The sequence below is a fragment of the Stomoxys calcitrans genome, chromosome 1 (genome assembly GCF_963082655.1).
Source record: "Stomoxys calcitrans chromosome 1, idStoCalc2.1, whole genome shotgun sequence".
NCBI classification, from domain to species: domain Eukaryota; kingdom Metazoa; phylum Arthropoda; class Insecta; order Diptera; family Muscidae; genus Stomoxys; species Stomoxys calcitrans.
In genome coordinates, this window is record NC_081552.1 from 250,144,696 (window position 1) to 250,169,449 (window position 24,754).

The 24,754-nt window shown below is 39.0% G+C and overlaps 1 protein-coding gene across 5 annotated transcripts in view; it reads right to left on the reverse strand.

Annotated features, from left to right (window-relative positions):
• LOC106092715 (transient receptor potential cation channel subfamily A member 1) overlaps positions 1-24,754 on the reverse strand; it is a 144,437-nt gene that overhangs the window by 93,004 nt on the left and 26,679 nt on the right. The window contains exon 1 of one of the 5 annotated variants that reach the window (XM_059363598.1): positions 18,086-18,622. The exons of 3 other annotated variants lie outside the window; for them this stretch is intronic. In XM_059363598.1, coding sequence (XP_059219581.1) covers positions 18,086-18,391 — 306 coding nt within the window. In that variant the 5' untranslated portion in view covers positions 18,392-18,622. Of the gene's footprint in view, positions 1-18,085; positions 18,623-24,754 lie in introns of those variants that run through there. One more of the 5 variants, XM_059363597.1, reaches the window with a different exon arrangement.

A 24,754-nucleotide genomic window follows, 5' to 3' on the forward strand; every position in this document is an offset into this window, starting at 1 on the left:
TTAAATTGTATATAACAAAATATTGGTCTTTTTAGTAGCTATATCCAAAAATAAACCGATCTGAACCATATACGACACGGATGTCGAAAAGCCTAACATATGTCACTTTATCAAATTTCAGTGAAATCGGATTATAAATGGGCCTTTTTAATGGAGCCAAGACTTTACATCGAGATATCGGTCTATATGGCAGCTATATCCAAATCTGGACCGATTTGGGACAAATTGCAATAAAATGTCGAAGAGCCTAACACAACGCACTGTCCCAAATTTCGGCGAAATCGGACGATAAATGCGGACAAAAAACCTTTAAACGAGAGATCGGTCCATATGACAGCTATATTCAAATCTGGACCGATCTGTGGCGTATTGCAGAAGTATGTCGAAGGACTTAACTTAACTCACTGTCCCGAATTTCAGCGACATCAGACAATAAATGCGCCTTTTATGGGCTCAAAACTTTAAATCGAGATATCGGTCTACATGGCAGCTATATCCAAATCTGAACCGATCTGTGCCATATTGCAGAAGTATATTGAGGGCCTTAACCTAATTACTGTCCCAAATTTTGGCAAAAACCGGACAATAAATGTGCCTTTTATGGCTTTTATACCCTAAATCGGCGGATCGTGATATATATCAGCTATATCCAAATCTGAACCGATCTGCCCCATATTGCAGAAGTATGTCGAGGGGCTTCACTTAACTTACTGTCCCAAATTTCGTCGACATCGAACAATAAATGCGCCTTTTATGGGCCCAAAGCCTTAAATCGAGAGATGGGTCTGTATGGCAGCTATATCCAAATCTGAACCGATCTGTGCCATATTGCAGAGGTATATCGAGGGCCTTAACCTAACTCACTGTTCCAAATTTTGGCAAAATCGGACAATAAATGTGGCTTTTATGGGCCTAAGACCCTCAATCGGCTGATCGGTCTATATGGCAGCTATATCCAAATCTGAACCGATCTGTGCCATATTGAAGAAGTATATCGAGGGGCTTAACTTAACTCATTGTCCCAAATTTCGGTGACATCGAACAATAAATGCGCCTTTTATGGGCCAAAAACCTTAAATCGCCAAATTTCAGCAAAATCGAATAATAAATGTGACTTTTATGGGCCTAAGACTCTAAATCGGCGGATCGGTCTATATGGCAGCTATATCCAAATCTGAACCGATCTGTGCCATATTGCAGAGGTATGTCGAGAGTCTTAACTCAGCTCACTGTCCCAAATTTCAGCAAAATCGGACAATAAATGTGGCTTTTATGTACCCAAAACCTTAAATCAGCGAATCGGTCTATAAGGCAGCTATATCCAAATCTAAACCGATCTGAGCCATATTGCAGAAGTATGTCGAGGGTCTCAACTCAACTCACTGTCCCAAATTTCAGCGACATTGGACAATAAATGCGCCTTTTATGGGCCCAAAACCTTAAATCGAGATATCGGTCTACATGGCAGCTATATCCAAATCTGAACCGATGTATGGCGTATTGCAGAAGTATGTCGAGGGGTTTAACATAACTCACTGTCCCAAATTTCAGCAAAATCGGATAATAAATGTGGATTTTAAGGGCCTGAGACCCTAAATCGGCGGATCGGTCTATAAGGCAGCTATATCCTAATCTGAACCGATCTGTGCCATATTGCAGAAGTATGTCGAGGGTCTTAACTCAACTCACTTTGCCAAATTTCAGCAAAATCGAATAATAAATGTGGCTTTTATGGGCTCAAAACCTTAAATTGAGAGATCGGTCTATATGGCAAGTATATACAAATCTGAACCGATCTGGGCTAAATTGAAAATGATGATGAGGGGCCTAACTGACCTCACTGTTAAAAATTTCAGCAAAATCGAATAATAAATGTGGCTTTTATGGGCCTAAAACCCTAAATCTGCGGTTCGGTCTATATGGGGGCTATATTAAGATATAGTCCGATATAGCCCATCTTCGAACTTAAACTGCTAATGTACGAAAAAAAGAATCTGTGCAAAGTTTCAGCCTAATATCTCTATTTTTAAAGACTGTAGCGTGATTTCAACAGACAGATGGACTGATGGTGGGATAGACGGACAGACGGACGGGGGGATAGACGGACAGACATGGCTAGATCGTCTTAGATTTTTACGCTGATCAAGGATATATATACTTTATAGGGGCGGAAATGGATATATCAGTGTGCTCCAAAGGTATGACAAAACGAATGTACCCCCATCCTTCGGTGGTGGGTATAAAAAAGAACAAGTAAAAGCGTGCTAAGTTCAACCGGGCCGAATCTTATATACCCTCCACCATGGATCGCATTTGTCGAGTTCTTTATCCGAAAGGATAAAAGAAAAGATTTGCTCTGCTATTAGAGCGATATCAAGATATGGTCCGGTGCGGACCACAATTCAATTATATGTTGGAGACCTGTGTAAAATGTCAGCCAATTCGAATAAGAATTGCGCCCTTTGGGGGCTCAAGAAGTATAATAGAGAGATCGATTTATATGGGAGCTGTATCAGGCTATAGACCGATTCAGACCATAATAAACACATATGTTGATGGTCATGAGAGGATCCGTCGGACAAAATTTCAGGCAAATTGGATAAGAATTGCGCCCTATAGAGACTCAAGAAATCAAGATCCCAGATCGGTTTATATGACAGCTATATCAGGTTATTAGCCGATTTCAACCATACTTGGCATTGAGAAACACACAGTGCAAAATTTCATTCCAATCGAATAAGAATTGCGCCGTCTAGGCTCAAGAAGTTAAGACCCAATATCGGTTTATATGACAGCTTTATCAGTTTATGAACCAATTTGAACCACACTTAGCCCAGTTGTTGGAAGTCATATTTCATTCCAATCGGATAAGAATTGCGCCCTCTAGAGGGTCAAGAATTCAAGACCCAAGATCGATTATATGGCAGCTATATCAGGTTATTAACCGATTTGAACCATACTTAACATAGTAGTTGGAAGTCATAGCGAAACACGTCGTGCAATATTTCATTTTAATCGGATACGAATTGCGCCCTCTAGAGGCTCAAGAACACAAGACCCGAAATCGGTTTATATGGCAGCTATATCAAAACATGGACCGAAATGGGCCATATCGGGCCATAATCCCAACCGGCCGATAACCGATAAGAAGTATTTGTGCAAAATTCCAAGCGGCTAGCTTTACTCCGTCGAAAGTGAGCGTGCTTTCGACAGACAGACGGACGGATGGACAGACGGGCGGACATGTTTAGATCGACATAAAATGTCACGACGATCAAGAATATATATACTTTATGGGGCCTCAGACGAATATTTCGAGAAGTAACAAACAGAATGACGAAATTAGTTTACCCCCATCCTATGGTGGAGGGTATAAAAACAAGTAAAAATGTGCTAAGTACTACCCGGCCGAATCTTGGCAACCCATCACCATGGATTCTTCAAAAAAATTTCCACAAATGAACTTAGGCGAAGACAAATGTATATTTTACGTATCAGCTTTCTCAAAATCAGGCACAAATTTAGGCTTCTAGAGGATGTAGAAGACTAACCGAGAGATCGGTTTATACGGGAGCCATATCAGGTTTTAGACCGATTTGTACCGTATTTGGCACAGTTGCTGGAAGACATGCCAAAACACTTTGTGCAAAATTACATCGGATGACAATTGCGGCTCCCAGGGGCTCAAGATGTAAAATCGGGAGATTGGCTTATATGGGAGCTATGTCAGGTTATAGGCCTTTTTTGACCGTACTTGGCACAGTTGTTGGAAGACACGCCAAAACATTTCGTACAAAATCACACCGGATAACAATTGTTGCTCCCAGGGACTCAATAAGTCGAATCAGGGGATCGGTTTTATATGGGAACGGATATGGCAATCCCCAACGAGCTACATCAATAAGAAGTCTCTGTGCAAAATTTCAAGCGCATATCCTTCGACCGCTATCGTTATTTCGACAGACGGACGGACAGACAGACGGATAACAGACGGATGGACAGATGGACCGACAAAGAGAAGGACATGGCTAAATCGACTTGGAATATCAAGACGATCAAGAATATGTGTACTTTGCTGGGTCTCAGATAAATATGCGGTTGCCCAAAAAGTAATTGCGGATTTTTCATATAGTCGGCGTTAACAAATATTTTCACAGCTTGTGACTCTGTAATTGCATTCTTTCTTCTGTCAGTTATCAGCTGTTACTTTTAGCTTGCTTTAGAAAAAAAGTGTAAAAAAGTATATTTGATTAAAGTTCATTCTAAGCTTTATTAAAAATGCATTTACTTTCTTTTAAAAAATCCGCAATTACTTTTTGGGCAACCCAATATTTCGTTTCGAATGTGTTACAAACGGAATGACGAAATAAGTATACCCCCATCCTATGGTGGAGGGTATAAAAAGAATAATAGCTGCAAGCACACTTATTTACCAGCACATATACTATGTATGCAATTTTTTTTTGTTTTTTTTTTCCCACAATTTTCAAATTTCAACAAATTGACCTATGCTGCAATCAAGAGTCTTTCAATTATGTATGCTTTAGGGAGTTTTCATTGAATTTTACTACAGCTAGCTAGTTTCGTTAGAAAGTCATTTAAGGACTAGCAGACCATCTCTTTAAAAATTTATAGAAGCAAGAAAACCTCTAAACGAATGTGTGGATTGTTAAATATGAGTGTCAAATAAGAGGTATGAAAGCTATGAATCTAATTTAAAATTTGGCATCAAGTGCCCATAAGGTAACCCACAAAAAATGCCAAATGGTCGTTTGGGATGTTCCAGGCAATATGTGAATCCATTGAATTTATGTCTGTACATAAGTAACAACTGTCTGAAGTACAGACCCACCCCAAAAAAACACCTTAAATGAGCATTGAGACCGTGCACGATGCCAAAAAAATAAAACAAGTAAGAGCGTACTAAGTTCGGCCGGGCCGAATCTTATACACCCTCCACCATGAATAGCATTTGTCGAGTTCTTTGCACGGTATTTCTTTTTAGGCAAACAAAGAATATTGAATAAGAACTGTTATGCTATTGGAGCTATATCAAGTTATAGTCCGATTCGGACCATAAATGAATAGAATGTTGAAGAACATAGAAGAAGAAGTCGCAGAAGTCATTGTGTAATATTTCAGTCCATTCGGATAAGAATTGCGCCTTGTAGGGGCTGAAGAAGCAGAATCGAGAGATCGGTTTATATGGAAGCTGTGTCGAGCTATACATCGTTTCAGACCATATTGGACACGTATGTGGAACGTCATGGTAGAAGTCGTTGTACAAAATTTCTGCCAAATCGGATGACAATTGCGCCCTCTAGAGGCTGAAGAAGTCAAGATCACAGATAGGTCTATATGGCAGCTATATCAGGTTATGTACTGATTTGCAGGTTATGTACTGATTTGCACTAAGCACTGTTAGTGGAAGTCATAACGAAACACCTCATGCAAAATTTCAGTAAAATCGGATGAGAATCTGGCTCTCTAGCTCCTCAAGAAATCAAAATCCAAGATCCGTTTATATGGCAGCTATGTCAAGTTATGGACCGATTTCAACCATACTTCGCACAGTTGTTGAAAGTTATACCAAACCACCTCGTGCAAAATTACAGCCAAATCGGATAATAATTGCGCCCTCTAAAAGCTGAAGATGCCAAGACCCCAGATCGGTTTATATGGCAGCTATATCAGGTTATGAACCGATTTGAACCATACTTAGCACAGTTGTTGGAAGTGATACCAGAACCGGCAGCTATATCAGGTTATGAACCGATTTGAACCAAACTTAGCACAGTTGTTGGAAGTGATACCAGAACCGGAACGATTTTTTTTTTTTTTTTGATACAGGAGCACCAGGTGCAAAATTTCAGTCCAGTCGGACGAGAATTGCGCCCTCTAGAGGCTCAAGAAGTCAAGACCCAAGATCAGTTTATATGGCAGCTATGTTAAAACGTGGACCGATTTGTCTCATTTACAATCCCAACCGACCTACATTAAAATTTTTTTTTTAAATTTTGTCTTTAGAGAAATTTCATTAAAATTTCATTGAAATTTTGTCTTTAGAGAAAATTTCATCGAAATTTTGTCTTTAGAGAAATTTCAAAGAAATTTTGTCTTTAGAGAAAATTTCATTGAAATTTTGTCTTTAGAGAAAATTTCATTGAAATTTTGTCTTTTTAAGAAAATTTTATTGAAATTTTGTCTTTAGAGAAAATTTCATTGAAATTTTGTCTTAGAGAAAATTTCATTGAAATTTTGTCTTAGAGAAAATTTCATTGAAATTTTGTCTTAGAGAAAATTTCATTGAAATTTTGTCTTAGAGAAAATTTCATTGAAATTTTGTCTTTAGAGAAAATTTCATTGAAATTTTGTCTTTTTAAGAAAATTTTATTGAAATTTTGTCTTTAGAGAAAATTTTATTGAAATTTTGTCTTAGAGAAAATTTCATTGAAATTTTGTCTTAGAGAAAATTTCATTGAAATTTTGTCTTAGAGAAAATTTCATTGAAATTTTGTCTTTAGAGAAAATTTCATTGAAATTTTGTCTATAGAGAAAATTTCATTGAAATTTTGTCTTAGAGAAAATTTCATTGAAATTTTGTCTTAGAGAAAATTTCATTGAAATTTTGTCTATAGAGAAAATTTCATTGAAATTTTGTCTTTAGAGAAAATTTCATTGAAATTTTGTCTATAGAGAAAATTTCATTGAAATTTTGTCTTAGAGAAAATTTCATTGAAATTTTGTCTTAGAGAAAATTTCATTGAAATTTTGTCTTAGAGAAAATTTCATTGAAATTTTGTCTATAGAGAAAATTTCATTGAAATTTTGTCTATAGAGAAAATTTCATTGAAATTTTGTCTATAGAGAAAATTTCATTGAAATTTTGTCTTTAGAGAAAATTTCATTGAAATTTTGTCTTTAGAGAAAATTTCATTGAAATTTTGTCTTTAGAGAAAATTTCATTGAAATTTTGTTTTTAGAGAAAATTTCATTGAAATTTTGTCTTTAGAGAAAATTTCATTGAAATTTTGTATTTAGAGAAAATTTCATTGAAATTTTGTCTTTAGAGAAAATTTCATTCAAATTTTGTCTTTAGAGAAAATTTCATTCAAATTTTGTCTTTAGAGAAAATTTCATTCAAATTTTGTCTTTAGAGAAAATTTCATTGAAATTTTGTCTTTAGAGAAAATTTCATTGAAATTTTGTCTTTAGAGAAAATTTCATTGAAATTTTGTCTTTAGAGAAAATTTCATTGAAATTTTGTCTTTAGAGAAAATTTCATTCAAATTTTGTCTTTAGAGAAAATTTCATTGAAATTTTGTCTTTAGAGAAAATTTCATTGAAATTTTGTCTTAGAGAAGATTCTTTGTAAAATATATGGACCAGTTTGCGTTAATGGAGATGATAGGCGACGTATGAACCACGAGCTTTATGAGCTGTATGACTACAATAGCATAGTTAGACGCATCAAAATACAACGGCTGCGGTCATGTTGCCAGAATGGATGTAGAACCTCCAGCAATGAAGTCGATAGAATCGGTTAACATATGGCATTATTACTGCAAATCGGACAAATATATATATATGGGAGCTATATCCAAATCTGAACCGATTTCTATGAAATTCACCTGTAATGTCGGGAGTCATAAGAAAATACTTCCTGACAAATTTTGAGAGAATCGGTTAACAAACAACCATTTTATTGCTGTATAACGCCAAATCGGACGAACATATATATAGCAGCTATATCCAAATCTGAACCGATTTCTATGAAATTCACCTGTAATATCGGGAGTCATAAGAAAATCCCTCCTGCCAAATTTCGAGAGAATCGGTTAACAAATAACCATTTTATTGCATTATTACTGCAAATCGGACGTACATATATATGGGAGCTATATCCAAGTCTGAACCGATTTTTATGAAATTCGTCTGTAATGTCGAGAGTCAAGAGAAAATACTTCCTTTCAAATTTCAAGAGAATCGGTAAACAACTGACCATTTTATTGCATTATTACTGTAAATCGGATGAAAATATATATGGGAGCTATATCCAAATCTGAGCCGATTTCTATGAAATTCACTTGTAATGTCGAAAGTCAAGAGAAAATCCTTCCTGCCAAATTTTGAGAGAATCGGTTGGCAAACGATCATTTTATTGCATTATTACTGCAAATCGGGCGAACATATATATGGGAGCTATATCCAAATCTAAATACAATAGAATCAGAAAGTGATTCTGAGTCGATCGGCATACTTATCAATGGGTCTATCTCTCTTCCTTTTAGATGTTACAAACTAATTCATTAAGTTATAATACCCTGTACCACAGTAGTGGTGTAGGGTATAATAATGGTATGGCACCCATGTAGAAACTTCTATCGCACTGCGGCACGCCGTTCAGACTTGGCTACAAAAAGGAGGCCCCTTATCATTGAACTTAAACTTGAATCGCACATCTCACTCATTGATAGGTGAGAAGTATGTCCCTGTTTCTTTATGGAATGTTAATGGGCAAATTTGCTTATTTTCGCATTTGCAATATTTAATGAGAATCAGGTGTGGAAGAAAACGCTAATTGCACTGTTATCGGAAATTTTTTAAAAAATCATACAGGTGGAAGAAAAAGTTGCATTGAGATTGCTTTCCACGAAAACTGCAACTAATTTTTTTTTCATTTCTTATTGCTTTTTAATTACTTGTTTTGGCGCATATATATTTAATGACACTTTATCAATGTTGGTTATAAATTCTTGGTAAATGCCACCATGCTTTTATAACCATTTGTATACCCTCCACCATACAATGGGGATATACTAATTTCGTCATTCCGTTTGAAATATTGATCTGAGACGAAAAGCAGTAGATTCTATATTCGTGGTGGTCTTGGCATTTTATGTTTGATTTATACGGAAAGATGGACAAAAAAAAGGGTCCTTGCGGATCTCGACGTTAATATTGGTTGCCCAAAAAGTAATTGCGGAATTTTCACATAGTCGGCGTTGACAAATTTTTTCACAGCTTGTGACTCTTTAATTGCATTCTTTCTTCTGTCAGTTATCAGCTGTTACTTTTAGCTTGCTTTAGAAAAATAGTGTAAAAAAAGTATATTTCATTGAAGTTCATTCTAAGTTTTATTAAAAATGCATTTACTTTCTTTTAAAAAATCCGCATTTACTTTTTGGGCAACCAATCAATCTCCGGGGCCAGATGGTTTATTAACACTTGTCCTTTGTAGGTGTTCTTCGACGCTTGCTCGTCCACTACGCAACCTTTTCAACCTTGCTTACTGTGCGGGTGTTTTTCCAGCGCGTTGTAAGTTTGCGAACGTGCAGCCCATCCCCAAGAAAGATGGGGCGAACAACCCTGCGAATTACCGGCCACATGCGATATGTTTCGCGCTCTCCAAGGTTATGGAGAATATGGTTAACCATCATCTTGTCAGATACTTAGAGTCCTATGGCCTTCTTAGCGACAGATAGTATGGGTTCCGCAGTAATCGCTCTACGGGAGACCTAATGGCATTTCTGTTGGAACGAGTCGCTCTATCCACCAGTTTGGTGAGAGTAAGATCGAGGCTCTGGATATCTCCAAGGCATTTAATGGGGTCTGACACGTTGCACTTTTAGCTAAACTTGTCGCGTTTTGAGTCGGTAATAACTTTGTTCGATTTATATCGAGCTTTCCCAGAGATCGCACTATACGAGTTATTGTAGATGGCTTGTCATCCGATGAGTATACATTGACCACAGGTATGCCACAAGGCTCTGTCCTTTCCTCTTTCCTCTTTCCTCTTCCCTTTTTCTTATTTTCATTGACGATCTATTGGGTCAGACTTCGAATCCAGTCTACTCATTTGCCGATAACAGTAGTCTGTGTCATTCATATTCATTCGACCATAGGCCCAGTCCTCAAGAGATTGTGGACAGTGTGATTTATTGTTTCCCAAACATCCCATTGCGGAACATATTAGAGGGAAACTAATTTCTCAGAATATCTATTGAGTGCTCCCCCTATCAAATTTAAGCTCAACGAAAAGGGAACCTTCTGTTTTGTGCCGAATCCGAATGGCGTGTCACTGAAAAGTGACACCTCTTGGTTAAGAAGTTGTACATGGCTGAAATACTCACAAATGTTGCCAGTATTTGATGAGAGGATAACCACCGCCGGTTAAGGTGTTCCCGCCGGTGGGTTTTGAACCCGGACGTTTGGATGCAATAGGCGGGCATGCTAACCTATGCATCACGGTGGCTCCTATTGTGGACAGGAGGCGCATTATGGATAAGACGCTCTCCCAGGATTTGTTGGCCATTTCCGAGTGGGGTAGAATGAACAGAGTAGACTTTAAAACACAGAAGACGCAGTGCTGTTTCTTGTCTCACAAGCGATTCACTGACCCACTTAAATCGTTGATATCTATCACCGGTATGGATATTGAGCAGTCAGATGCTCTTGGTGTTCTGGGCATGAGGATACAATGTGATGTCCGTTGGTCAAAACACATATTCGAAGTGTCGAAAGAAGCATTCAAGTGTTTGGGCATTCTTAAGCGGTGCAAGAAATATTTCACCTCTTCTGATCTTCTCAATATCTATACTACCTACATCAGGCCGAGGATGGCATGTAACTCTCATATATGGGCAGGAGCTCCAAAATCATCCTTGGAGCTACTTGACCGAGTTCAGCGGAGAGCGATGGTCTTGATTGGGGACAGTAGGGTATCCAACTCTATTGCTTCCCTTGAATATCGTCGGAATGTGGGTAGCGTTGTATTGCTCTATCGTTATTTTCATGGCGTGTGTTCCAGGGATATTCGTCTTCTTATCTTATATTGGGTTGCCCAAAAACGTGATTGCGGATTTTGTAAATGCATTTTTAATAAAACTTAGAATGAACTTTAATCAAATATACTTTTTTTACTCTTTTTTTTAAAGCAAGCTAAAAGTAACAGCTGATAACTGACAGAAGAAAGAATGCAAATCCGCAATTACTTTTTGGGCAACCCAATATGTTCACCAGGAATACAAGACTTGGAAATCAGGAACTAACACCCGTTTGTAATCGATTGGCCAGTCTACCGGACCATGCATTACCGAGAAAATTCATTTTTCGCCCGAACCATTCATATGTGGAATCGACTTCCAGCTAATGTCTTTCCCACCGACATTGACGTTCAGAAATTTAGGACTAATATCAATGTTAAGGGACCTCCTTTTTGTAGCCGAGTCCAAACGGAGTGCCGCAGGGCGACACCTCTTTGGGGAAAAGTTTTTACATGACAAAGTATCCACAAATGTTGCCAGAATTAGGAGGGGATAACCACCACCAATTTTGTCATGTTCCTGCCAGGATTCGAACCCAGGTTTACAGAGTCATAGGCGGACATGCTAACCTCTGCGCTACGGTGACCTCGGTGGTAGTATAGATATTGAGAAGATCAGAAAAGGTGAAATACTTCCTGCACCCCTTAAGAAAGCCCAAACACTTGAATGCTTATTTCGACACTTCGAATATGTGTTTCGACCAACAAACACCACATTAAATCTTCATGCCCAGAACATCAAGAGAAACTGCGGCTCAATATCTATACCGTCGATAGATATCGACGATTGTAGTGGGTCAGTGAATCGCTTGTGAGGCAAGAAACATCACTGCATCTTCCGTGCATTAAAGTCTACTCTGTTCATTCTACCCCACTCGGAAATGGCCAACAGATCGAGGGAGATCGTCTCATCCCTAATACGCCTCCTGTCCACAATGGAAGCCACTGTGGTGCATAGGTAAGCATGCCCGCCAATTGCATCCAAACGCCCGGTTTTAATTTCCATCGGCGAGAACACCTTAAAAAATTGTTCAGCGGTGGTTATCCCCTCACCAAATGCTGGCAACATTTGTGAGTATTTCAGCCATGTACAACTTCTTAACCAAGAGGTGTCACTTTTCAATGACATGCCGTTCGGACTCGGCACAAAAGAGGAGGTCCCCTTATCATTGAGCTTAAATTTGAAAGGGGCAGCACTCAATTAATATTCTGAGAAGTTAGTTTCCCTCTAATTTGTTCCGCAATGGGATGTTTGGGAAACAATAAATCACACTGTCCACAATCTCTTGAGGACTGGGCCTATGGTCGAATGAATATGAATGACACAGACTACTGTAGTCGGCAAATGAGTAGACTGTATTCGAAGTCTGACCCAATAGATCGCCAATGAAAATAAGGAAAAGGGAAGAGGAAAGAACAGAGCCTTTTGGCACACCTGCGGCCAATGTATACTCATCGAATGAGAAGACATCTACAACACCTCGTATAGTGTGATTTCTGAGAAAGCTCTATATAAATCGAACGAAATTATTACCGACTCCAAAAGCGACAAGCTTTGATAAAAGTGCAACATGCCAGACCCTATCAAATGCCTTGGAGATATCCAGAGCTACGACCTTACTCTCTCCAAACTGGTGGATAGAGCGACTCCATCGTTCCGACAAAAATGCCATTAGGTCTCCAGTAGAGCGATTTCTGCGGAACCCATACTGTCTGTCACTAAGAAGGCCTTTGGACTCTAAGTATCTGACAAGATGATGGTTAACCATACTCTCCATAACCTTGGACAGCGCGAAGCATATCGCAATTGAACGGTTATTCGCAGGTTTATTCGCCCCAACTTTCTTGGGGATGGGCTGAACTTTCGCAACCTTTCAACGCGCCGTTAAAAATTCCGCACGGTAAGCAAGGTTGAAAAGATTGCGTAGTGGACGAGAAAGCGTCAAATGACACTTCTAAAGGACAAGTGTTGATATACCGATGGGCCCGGATATTTAGAATTCTAGGGCTTCAAGAGGGCGTAATTCTTATTCGACTGTGCTGAAATGTTGCCATTGGCGTTTTGTTAAGACTTAGAACGACTGTGCAAGGTATGGTTCAACACCTGTGCAAGGTATGGTTCTACATCCATAACCATCTCCCAATTGTTGATATACCGATGGGCTCGGATATGAGAATTCTAGGGCTTCAAGAGGGCGTAATTCTTATTCGACTATGCTGAAATTTTGCCATTGGCGTTTTGTTAAGACTTAGAAGAACTGTGCAAGGTATGGTTCTACATCTGTGCAAGGTATGGTTCTACATCCATAATCATCTCCCGATTTGACATAGTGAATCTCTAGAGGACGCAATTCTTAACCGATTTGGCTGAAATTCTGCAATTATAGGTGGTAGGGGTATGGTTCATATCGCTGAAGAAGACATTTTAGAACTTGTCACTTGCGATTCATGATGGAGGATATAAAAGATTCGGCTCGGCCGAACTAAAGGCGCTTTTACTTGTTATTCATTCAAAAGATATTTATCACAAAGCATTTTGTATCCAAGTGCATAAGCATTTTTCATATTCCTTCTTTAAAATTTCAAAAAAAAAAGTCATTTGGCTATCAATTAAATGACCTACGATTAACATTCCCTACTTGCAAATAAATTTTGAACAACATGCTATTAACACTTTAAATGGCTCTATTGTTTACATTTTGAAGGCAATAAATTGTCTCTTTGCCCCTTTCTTCCATCCTTCCTTCCTTCCATCCCTCCTTCCTTCCTTTTTCTACTTCTATCTACTAGGAACAGTTACAAGTTTAGCCATGACATTGTGGAAAAAAAAATCACAATAGTTCTGTGTGCCAAAAAGGTTGCTGAAGAGCAAGCAACCAAGCAAGCAAGCCAATAACAAATTATGGGCCACTGCAATGCAGGGTACATTGGTGCGTATGATTTATGGTTATACCCTATCGCATAGCTCATACGCAGTAGTGAACTCCAAAGAATTTCACCTCTGGGAAAAATTAATATTTTTAAGAATTTATGCAAATTCTAAATCATTAATCTCCATTAATACACATTTCAAACATTTATGGCCTAGTGTACATGGCGTCATCACATCATTAATTAAAGAATTTTCATTCAATTAATTACAATGGACAATGGGTTTATCTCTCTAATCTATCGTTGACACATACACGCACACACCATGGTTTTAGGTTTTTGTTTTTTTTTTATTCACCTGAAAAGAGGCTTTGAACATTTCTTCAATCACGGGAGTCACTAAATCGGTGCATAAGGAAGTAAAAAACAAGTAAAATCGTGCTAAGTTTGGCTGGGCCGAATCTTGGGAACCCGTCACCTTGGATACTGCTAAAATTTTACACATACTAAGTTTAGTTGAAGGGCATAAATTTATGGGTTTTTTGGACCGTAATCGGCACAGTTGTTGCAAGTCATAAGAGAACGAATGTAAAAACTTGGAACTAAATCGGACGAAAATTGAGGCTTTCACGGGCTTAAGATGTCAAATCGGGAAATCGGTTTATATGGCAGCTATTGGGTTGCCCAAAAAGTAATTGCGGATTTTTTAAAAGAAAGTAAATGCATTTTTAATGAAACTTAGAATGAACTTTAATCAAATATACTTTTTTTTAACCTTTTTTTCTAAAGCAAGCTAAAAGTAACAGCTGAAAGCAATTACAGAGTCACAAGCTGTGAAAAAATTTGTCAACGCCGACTATATGAAAAATCCGCAGTACTTTTTTGGCAATCCAATATATCAGGTTATAGACTGATTTGTTCCGTATTTGGAAAAAGTTGTTGGAAGTTGTAATAGAACACTGCATGAAAATTTCAGCCATATTGGATAAAAGTTGCGGCTTATAAGGGCTCAGGAACTCAAATCGGGAGATCGGTTTATATAGGAGCTATATCAGGTCATAGACAGATTTCGATCGTACTTGGCACAGTTGTTGGAAGCAGTAACAAAACACTACATGCCATTTTTCAGCCAAATTGGATAAAAATTGCGGCTTGTAAGGGGTCAAGAAGTTAAATCGGAAGATCGGTTTATAAGGGAGCTATATTAGGTTCTTGACCGATTTCGACAGTACTTGGCACAGTTATTGGAAGTTCTAACAGAAAACTACGAGCAAAATTTCAGCCAAATTGGATATAATTTGCGGCTTGTAAGGGGTCAAGAAGTCAAATCGGGAGATCGGTTTATAAGGGAGCTATATTAGGTTCTTGACCGATTTGGGCCGTACTAAACACAGTTGTTTAGAGTCAAAGCAAAACACCACATGCAAAATTTCAACGAAAGCGGACATATATTGTAGCTCAAGAAGTCAATATGGGAACCAGGGACGTTGCCAGGGGGGGGGCTTTTTTATTTCCTAAGCCATAATGTATTTATGAAAAAAAAAATCATTTTTTTAATATTTTATAACCATTTGGCGAAAAAAACAAGCACATGGCTTGTTTCCATACATTTATTTTTTTAACCCTCCGATGAGTGAGAAGGTCCCTAGGGACCTTTTTGCATTTTCAAACTGAAATTATTCCTACTTCGGCCACTTTTGTTGCGCATCTTTCGAAAAAAAATCTAGCCGATCGGATCATTACTTTTGGAGTTATTGAGGTTTTAGTGAGAATAGTACGCGGACGTGTGAATAGGTCCGTATGGACTTTGTACTGAATTTCACTAATAAATGCATGTTTTGGGCATCATTATAATTTTTGAATTGTTTCAACACATAATTTACTTGTTCTGAACACAAAGACCTAAACTCAAAGACATTAGGGATAATGACACTCCTCATGAAGCACTAACAGTTGATGAGCAGTTGTTCCCTTACAGAGGCCGCACCCGGAGGGTTAATATAGAAACCATCAAATGCAACAACAATTCCTTAGATTTTTAAGAAAAATTTTTGTTGAATATTTTTGGATGTAAAAAATTGTCAACTTTCGACAAGCCAATTTCCCCCAAAACATGACTTATATCAAGGGAAAAGGATTTTGACATTATTCGATTTTGAAAAAATGTGGGGTGCCCCCCCCAATATAAAATCCTGGCTACGTCTCTGGGAACTATATCTAAATTTGAAACGGTATGGACCATTTGCAATCCCCTACGATTTATATCAAAAATTAGTATTTGTGCAAAATTTCAAGCGGCTAGACCGCTATCGTGATTTCGACAAACGGACGGAAGGGCATGGCTATTTCGAATCAAAACGTCGAGACGATCAAGAATATATATACTGTATGGGGTCTTAGACGAATATTTCGAGATGTTACAAACGGTTAGTATACCCCCATCCCATGATGGTGGGTATAAAAAGAGTACAGAAGGGAAAAAAATGTTTCCAATTGGTTAAGTCTATACACAGACCGAAAGGTTTTCTTTATTTTACACTCCACCATAGGATGGGGGTATACTGATTTCGTCATTCTGTTTGTAACTCCTCGAAATATTCGTCTAAGACCCCCATAAAGTTTGTTTTTGATCGTCATGGCATTTTAAGTCGAACTAGCCATGTCCGTCCGTCCGTCCGTCTGTCTGTCTGTCGAAAGCACACTAAACTTTCGAAGGAGTAAAGCCAGCCGCTTGAAATTTTGCACAAATACTTCTTATTAGTGTAGGTCGGTTGGGATTATAAATAGCCTATATCGGTCCACGTTTTGATGTAGCTGCCATATAAACCAATCTGGGATTTTGACTTCTTGAGCCACTAGAGGGCACAATTCTTATCCGATTTGGCTGAAATTTTACATGGGATGTTTTATTATGACTTCCAACAATTGTGCTGAGTATGATTGAAATCGGTCTATAACCTGATATAGCTGTCATATAAATCTACCTGGGGTCTCGACTTCTTGAGCGTCTAGAGGGCATAATTCTTATTCGATTTGGCTGAAATTTTGCATGGGATGTTTTATTATGACTTCCAACAATTGTGCTGAGTATGGTTGAAATTGGTCTATAACCTGATATAGCTGCCATATAAACCGATCTTGGGTCTTGACTTCTTGAGCCGCTGGAGGGCATAATTCTTATTCGATTTAGCTGAAATTTTGCATGAAGTGTTTTGATATGACTTCCAACAACTGTGCTCAGTATGGTTGAAATCGGCTTATAACCTGATAAAGCTGTCATATAAACCGATCTTGGGTCTTGACTTCTTAAGCCACTAGAGTGCGCAATTATTATCCGATTTGGCTGAAAATTTGCACGACGTGTTTTGATACGACTTCCAACAACTGTGCTCAGTATGGTTGAAATCGGCTTATAACCTGATATAGCTGCCATATAAACCGATCTTGGGTCTTGACTTCTTTAGCGTCTAGAGGATGGAATTATTATCCGATCTTTCTGAAATTTCGCACAACGAGTTTTGTTATGACTTCCAGCAACTGTGTTGAGTATGGTTGAAATCGGCTTATAACCTGATATAGCTGCCATATAAACCGATCTGGGGTCTTGACTTCTTGAGCCGCTAGAGGGTACAATTCCTATCCGATTTGGCTGAAATTTCGCACAACGAGTTTTGTTATGACTTCCAACAACTGTGCTAAGAATAGTTCAAATCGGTCCATAACCTGATATAGCTGCCATATAAACCCATATGGGATCTTGACTTCTTGAGCCTCTAGAGGGCTTAATTATTATCTGATTTGGCTGCAAATTTGTACAACGGCTTCTCTCATGACCTTTAACATACGTGTAGAATATGGCATGAATCGGTTTATAGCCTAATACAGCTCCCCTATAAACCAATCTCCCTAGTTTACTTCTTGAGCCCCTAAAGTGAGCAATTCTTTCTAGGTTTGGCTGAAATTTTAAAAAATTACTTCTACTATGGTTTCCAATATTCAGCTCAGTTATGGTCCGAAATGAACCATAACTTGATATTGTTCCAATAACATAGCAATTCTTTTCTTTGTTTGCCTAAAAAGAGATACCGGGAAAAGAACTCGACAAATGCGATGCATGGTGGAGGGTATATAAGATTCTGGCCGGCAGAACTTAGCACGCTTTTACTTGTTATAACAAAAATCTCCCACAAGAGACATCTTTGAGACAAGGCATACTGAAAATAGTCTCTCAAGCCTTATGTTTTCTTCAACATGGATGTTTAATGTGATTCAACGGGCATTAAGTCGTCTTTGCTTCTTCTCTGTGTGCCTATTTAGTGAACATTTTAGCACACACACACACACACATACATATACACATACATCGAGCCTTTCTTTATTTGTATTTACCTGTAGCAGATCATCAATAACAATTTTCGGCATACTTGTCATGCGTAACATTCGCGTCCAGTGTGTGGGAAATTTAAAGGGGGCCGTCACTGTCAACTCTGCACCGCGAGCACAGCCGTTAATGAGACAACGAATGGGTCGCACAATGACGTCGCGTTTTGAGGAATTTTTCATTGCCGTATTCCCACTCACCACCTTTGCTGGCACTGTTGGAGCCGTTATTGTTATAATCGTATTGGAATTGGAATTGGTTTGTGGTATGCTGTGCCTAGCAGAGGGAATGGTGGTCTGCTTCTTCATTACCATGCTATTAGCAAACCATTGACCTTGCACTTCACTGCTGGCAATTGGTGAGATATTGATAACACTTTAATCGTCGGTGTAGTTGTTTATTTTTTTGTACACTTTAATCCTTTTGTAAATCACTTGGGAGATGGTGAAATGCGATTTATTTTCATTTTTTGTTTTAATGCAGAAGTACGAAACAAAAACACCTTTTGTGGTTTGGAGGTTTATTTATATAATTATACACTTAATTACACTTTGGTTTTGATGAACTTCGGTTGTAAGGTTGTATGTTTTTTTTCATGTAATAGATACAAATTATTTGCGTATTTTATTAATGATTTTGTTATTATTTTCGACAAAAATTTTATTAAAATCATGGTGGCATGGTGGGTAAAATTTTACCCTTAGGCGGGTGTTTGGGGGAAGGGACGGTGCCTCAAATACATAGTCCCACATATGGATATCAGATTCGTATTCTACTCCCAACTACCTTTATTTGAGCCCAGGATTGCGATGGTCAGTAAATAATTGCTGTTTGTGGGAAAATTGGTCTAAAAGTGGGTATTGGTCCCAAAAGTGGTTGATCCCCCACACACTTAGCCCTGAAAATATATCAGAATCGTGCTCTATTCTCATATATCTCAAGTACCTTTCATATAAACCCCATATTGCCATTTTTCTTGAAATTGGATATCAAATTCGTTTTCTAATCTCAAATGCAAAAATGCAAATTTTGCCCATGAACATTCTACCAAGGAACAGGGGCAAACTTCTCAGATATCAATGAGTGCAGTCCGATTCAAATTTAAGCTCAATGATAAGGGCCGAGTCCGAACGGCAGTGGGACACCTCTTTGGAGAGAAGTTTTGCATGGCATAGTACCTCACAAATGTTGCCAGCATTATGAGAGGGAAAACTACCGCTGAAATTTTTTTCTGATGGTCTTGCCATGATACGAATCCAGGCGGTGGCCTCCTACGCTACGGTGGCCTCTAATCTCAAATACCTTTCATTTAAACCCCTTATTGCAAAAGTCTGCGAATATGTCCGGTTTGGGGTATGGACCCTAATAACTATCAATATCGAGCTCCACTGTCTCAAAAACCCAAATTGTCTTCATTCATGAAAGGTATTTCATTTGAGCCCCATATATCCCTAGTCGGCAAAAATTATCGGTTTGGGGGCTGTTTTGGGGGATGGGGTGGCCACTCAGGGACTTGACCCTGAAATTTATATCAGCTCCGGAGTGGCCCCATAGACACGTTTTCCCGAATATTGATATCAGATTCGTGCTTTACTCCCAAAGACCTTTCATTTGAGCTCCATATTGCTATAGTCGCAAATTTGTCCGTTTTGGGGGGGATGTATTTGGGGAAGGGGTGAACCCCCAGAAGCTTGGTCCCACATTTGGATATTAGAATCGTACTCTACTTGCAAATATCTATCATTTCAGTCCCATATTGCCATGGTCGGTAAATAAATCCGATTTTGGGGTATTTTGGGGATGGTGGGGTGGTTCCCCAAAAACTTGGTCCGGCAATTGAATATCCGAATATTGATATCAGATTCGTGTTTTACTCCCAAAGACCTTTCGTGTGAGCCCCATATTGCTATGGTTGAAAATTTGTCCTTTTTTCGGGAATGTTTTTGGGGAAGGGGCTAACCCCCAGAAACTTGGTCCCACATTTGGATATCAGATTCGTACTCTACTCGCAAATATCTTTCATTTCAGTCCCATATTGCCATGGTCGGTTAATAAGTCTGATTTTAAGGGTGTTTTGGGATGGTCCCCCAAGCACTTGGTCCCACAATTGCATGTCCGATACGTTTTCTAATCTTAAGGACCTTTAATTTGAGTCCCATATTGTTGTGATTGGTCTAGATATACATTTTTAGTAGGTTTTGGGGGGCGGGGCGGCCCCCCTAGATACCCCATCCGAAATTTGGATACCAAATTTTAGTTTTTAATTTACTTTATTAGAGAGCACACAAAATTTCGCTTAAATCGCACCACATATCTCCGAGATCTGGCGTTTCTGAAAATTAGGGTAAGGGGGAGCTACCCCCCCCCCCCCCCCCCCTCTAACTCTTTGCCACGAAAGTGTATATTAAATTTATACTCCACTCCCAAATACCACATTGGAGCTTCATATTGGTATAGTCGGTATATATGTGTCGTTTAGGGGGAGTTTGTAAGTTGAGGCGTCCCTGACACACTTGGCCATGAAACAGATACAGATTTGCGCCCCTTTTTGCCACAGTCCACAAATGTGCTATTACGGATGCTGACTGAGGAGGGATTTGAACCCGTCGATGTTATAATACTTCTAGAGGGTGAGGATCCGAACCAGCTTTGCAGAAGGGCCGAAAGGGTCTTGCATATGGCATATAACTGGGCTAGACCCCGAGGTCTCAATGTTAACCCAGAGAATACTGAAATATGCCTGTTTACGAGGAAGACGAAGTTGGGCCAATTTGACGCACCGTGTTTCCTCAATAAAAGGATTTCGACAGCTGACAAGGTCAAATAATGAGGATTGATCTTGGATAGCAAACTAAATTGGAAGTGTCATATTCAGGAGTGTACTGAGAAGGCTCACAGATGTTGGACACTATGTACACGGACCACAGACCCATCCTCAATTGATTGAGGATGGGAGCAGCTCATACCATCGAGGCGGAAATAGGAAACCTGAACGGAAGGGAAGAGGTTTCCGATCGGATACCTAAGAAGAACCTTGAGGTCGAGCGTGAGGCAGTGCTGCCAGCGTCACAGTCTTGAACTGACGGAACCCTAGTATTGCTATCTGGAAGATCATGTTACACAGATGGATCAAAGTTAGAGGACAGAGTGGGCCTGGGGTCTACATTGAGAACCCAAGGACTAGGATCTATTTTAGACTGCCTGATCATAATACGGTACTGCAGGCGGAGATCCGGGCGATCACGGAATGTGAGAGGTGGTGTGGTGCTAATGCTAAGACGTCAAGTGTGAGCATCTTTACGGACAGTAAACAGATCATAAGGGCAATAACAACCAGGACGGTAAGGTCACGGACAGTCTTGCAGTGTAAGAAGGAAATTAACGCCTTCTTTGAGGATGGCACGATCTGCATCGTTTGGGTGCCGTGTCATAGCGGAGTAACTTAGAATAAGAAAGCAGACGATTCGGTAATGAAGGCCAGAGAACTGCCATCGATAAACTTGGTTAACCCGAATCCTTTCGGGTCGACGCATTCCGAGTTAAGGGCGTGGGCGACGAATGTACATGTATCACTGTGGAACAGCGGTCGGTAGGACGGCAAAAATCCTTTTGGGGGGATCCAGATCGTGAGAAGACGAGGCTATTACTGAAAGGAAGTGAGAAGGAGGTCAGTATAGCTCTCGGTATTATAAGGGGACACATAGGACTACGAGCTCACTCATGTAAAGTTGGTGTGGCAAGTGATAGCATGTGTAGGGCATGCGGGGAAGATTATGAGACATTGAAGCATTTCCTATGTCATTGTCCGGCTTTCGCGTCTAACAGATACCGGCACAATACCAGACATGGGGACACAATACCAGACATGGGGACACAATTCCAGGCATGGGGACACAATACCAGGCATTAACCAACTTAGGGGCGTGGCATGGAAAACTATTAAGGATTTTGTAAGTAGCACGTAATTCCTTACGTAGATTTTGTTTTTCGAGGTTACTTTTAGGGTATTTAGAGAGCACAACAAGCCAATTACTGGCTTAGGTGTATGTCCCTAGTGGCATGGGGCGATGAATATCCGCACCCTCTTTTCAGCCTTACCTTGCTTTAAAGGAACACTCTAGTAAAATTATGCCCTGGGCAAAAATTTCATTGACGTTTTGCCTTTGGTCCCATGTGTTTTCTAAAAATTTTTCACTAAAGAATATTTTATTGAAATTTTATTTCTAGTGACCATTTATATCTTTTTGCAGAAATTTTGTCTTTTGAAAAAGATTATTTGACATTTTGTCTTAGAAAAAAATCAAAAAAGTTTTACTTTTAGAAGCCATCGTAGCGCAGAGCTTAGCATGTCTGCCTAAGACTCTGATAGCCTGGGTTCGAGTCTTGGCTAGAACATCAGAAAAAATTTTCAGCGGTGGTTATCCCTCCTAATGCTGGCGACATTTGTGAGGTACTGAACAATTTGGTATAACAGCGATGTCAAAACTTCTCCACATAGAGGTTTCGCACTGTGGCACACCGTTTGGTCTCGACTATAAAAAGGAGGAGGTCCTTGAGCTTAAAACTTGAATTGGACAGCACTTTTTGCTTTGTAAGAAGTTTGCCCCTGTTCCCTGTTCAATGGCGAATTTATTGTCCGATGTCGTTGAAATTTGGGACAGTGAGTTAAGTTAAGCCCCTCGATATACTTCTGCGATACGGCACAGATCGGTTCAGATTTGGTTATAGCTGCCATATAGACCGATCTCTCGATTTTAGGTTTTGGGGCCATAAAAGGCGCATTTATTGTCCGATTTCGCCAAAATTTGGGACAGTGAGTTAAGTTAAGCCCCTCGACATACTTCTGCAATATGGCCCAAATCGGTCCAGATTTGGATATAGCTGCCATATAGACCGATCTCTTAATTTAAATTCTTGCCCAGTAAAAGACTCATTTACAATCTGATTTCTCTGAAATTTGACACAGTGGCTTATGTTGGGCTTTTTTCGACATCCGTGTCGTAATTGGTTCAAATCGGTCTATATTTGTATATGGCTACCAAAAAAACCAATATTTTGTTCCACAAAATTGAACAATGACTTGTACTTATTAGGCCACTCAATATCCGCTTCGAATTTGGTCCAAATCGGACCATATTTCGAAATTGCTGCTATGGGGGCGTAAATTATGCATTTTTCACCGGATTCTGACGAAATATGGTTTACATATACCCCCATTAACTTCGTCAAACATCGAAATATTGGTGTAAGACCCTACAAATTGTATTGGGTTGCCCAAAAAGTAATTGCGGATTTTTCATATAGTCGGCGTTGACAAATTTTTTCACAGCTTGTGACTTTGTAATTGCATTCTTTCTTCTGTCAGTTATCAGCTTTTACTTTTAACTTGCTTTAGAAAAAAAGTGTAAAAAAAGTATATTTGATTAAAGTTCATTCTAAGTTTTATTAAAAATGCATTTACTTTCTTTTAAAAAATCCGCAATTACTTTTTGGGCAACCCAATATTTTCTTGATTGTCATGACATTTTAAGTCGACCTAGCCTTGTGCGCTGTCTGTCCATCCATCTGTCCGTCCGTTTGTCTGTCGAAAGTACGCTAGTTTTACAAGAAGTAAAACTTGGCGACAGAAATTTTGCACAAATACCTTCTATGAGGGTTGGTCTGTTGGGATTGTAAATAAGCCATATCGGTCCATGTTTTGATATAGCTGCCATATAAACCGATCTCGGATCTTGACTTCTTGAGCCTCTATCCGAAGTTCGGACCGGCCGCAATTCTTGTTCAGTTTAGCTGAAACTTTACACATTTACTTTTTCTATGACCTCCAACATACGTGCTAAGTATGGCTTGAATCGGTGTGAAACCTGATAAAACTACCATATAAACCAATCTACTGAATGAATTTCTGGAAGCCCTAGAGGTCGCAGTTCTTGTCCGATTTGGCTAAAATTTTGCACAATAGACTCCCACTATAACTTCCAAAAATTGTGTCTAGTATGTTTCAAATCGGACCATAACCTGATATAGCTCCCAAACAAACTGATCTCTTGATTGCACTTCTTGAGCTATGCCCTCTAACATAGTTCTCTCTGACTTGGTTCAAATTTTCCATAACGACTTCTCCTATGACCTTCAACGTACGTGCCAAATAGGGTTTGAATCGTTTCATAACCTGATATTGCAAATTGCAAATTTTGCCCATGACGTTCCACTACGGAACAGGGGGATAACCTGATATTAGCTACCATATAAACCGATTTTCCGATTTTACTTCTTTAGCCCCCAATAAGGTGCAATTCTTATCCGATTTTACTGAAATTTCGCACAATGACTTCTATTATCTGCATTATCCAAACGAAATATGATCCGAATCGGTTCATTAGCAGATACATATTTTTGATGCACGCTGGTTAAGTTCTTGAACAGGCCAAATCGGACCATATTTGGATATAGCTGCTATATAGACCGATTTTCCGATAAAGGGTCTAATGCTCATAAAAACTTAATTTTTCATCCGATTTTGTTGAAATTTTAAACAGTGAGTAATTAAAGGCTTCCCGACATCTGACCCAAATATGGTTCAGGTCGGACTATATTTAGATATAGCTGCCATAGAGACCGATAAAGGGTCTGAATCCCATAAAAGCTTTATTTACTGCCCAATCGCTGAAATTTGA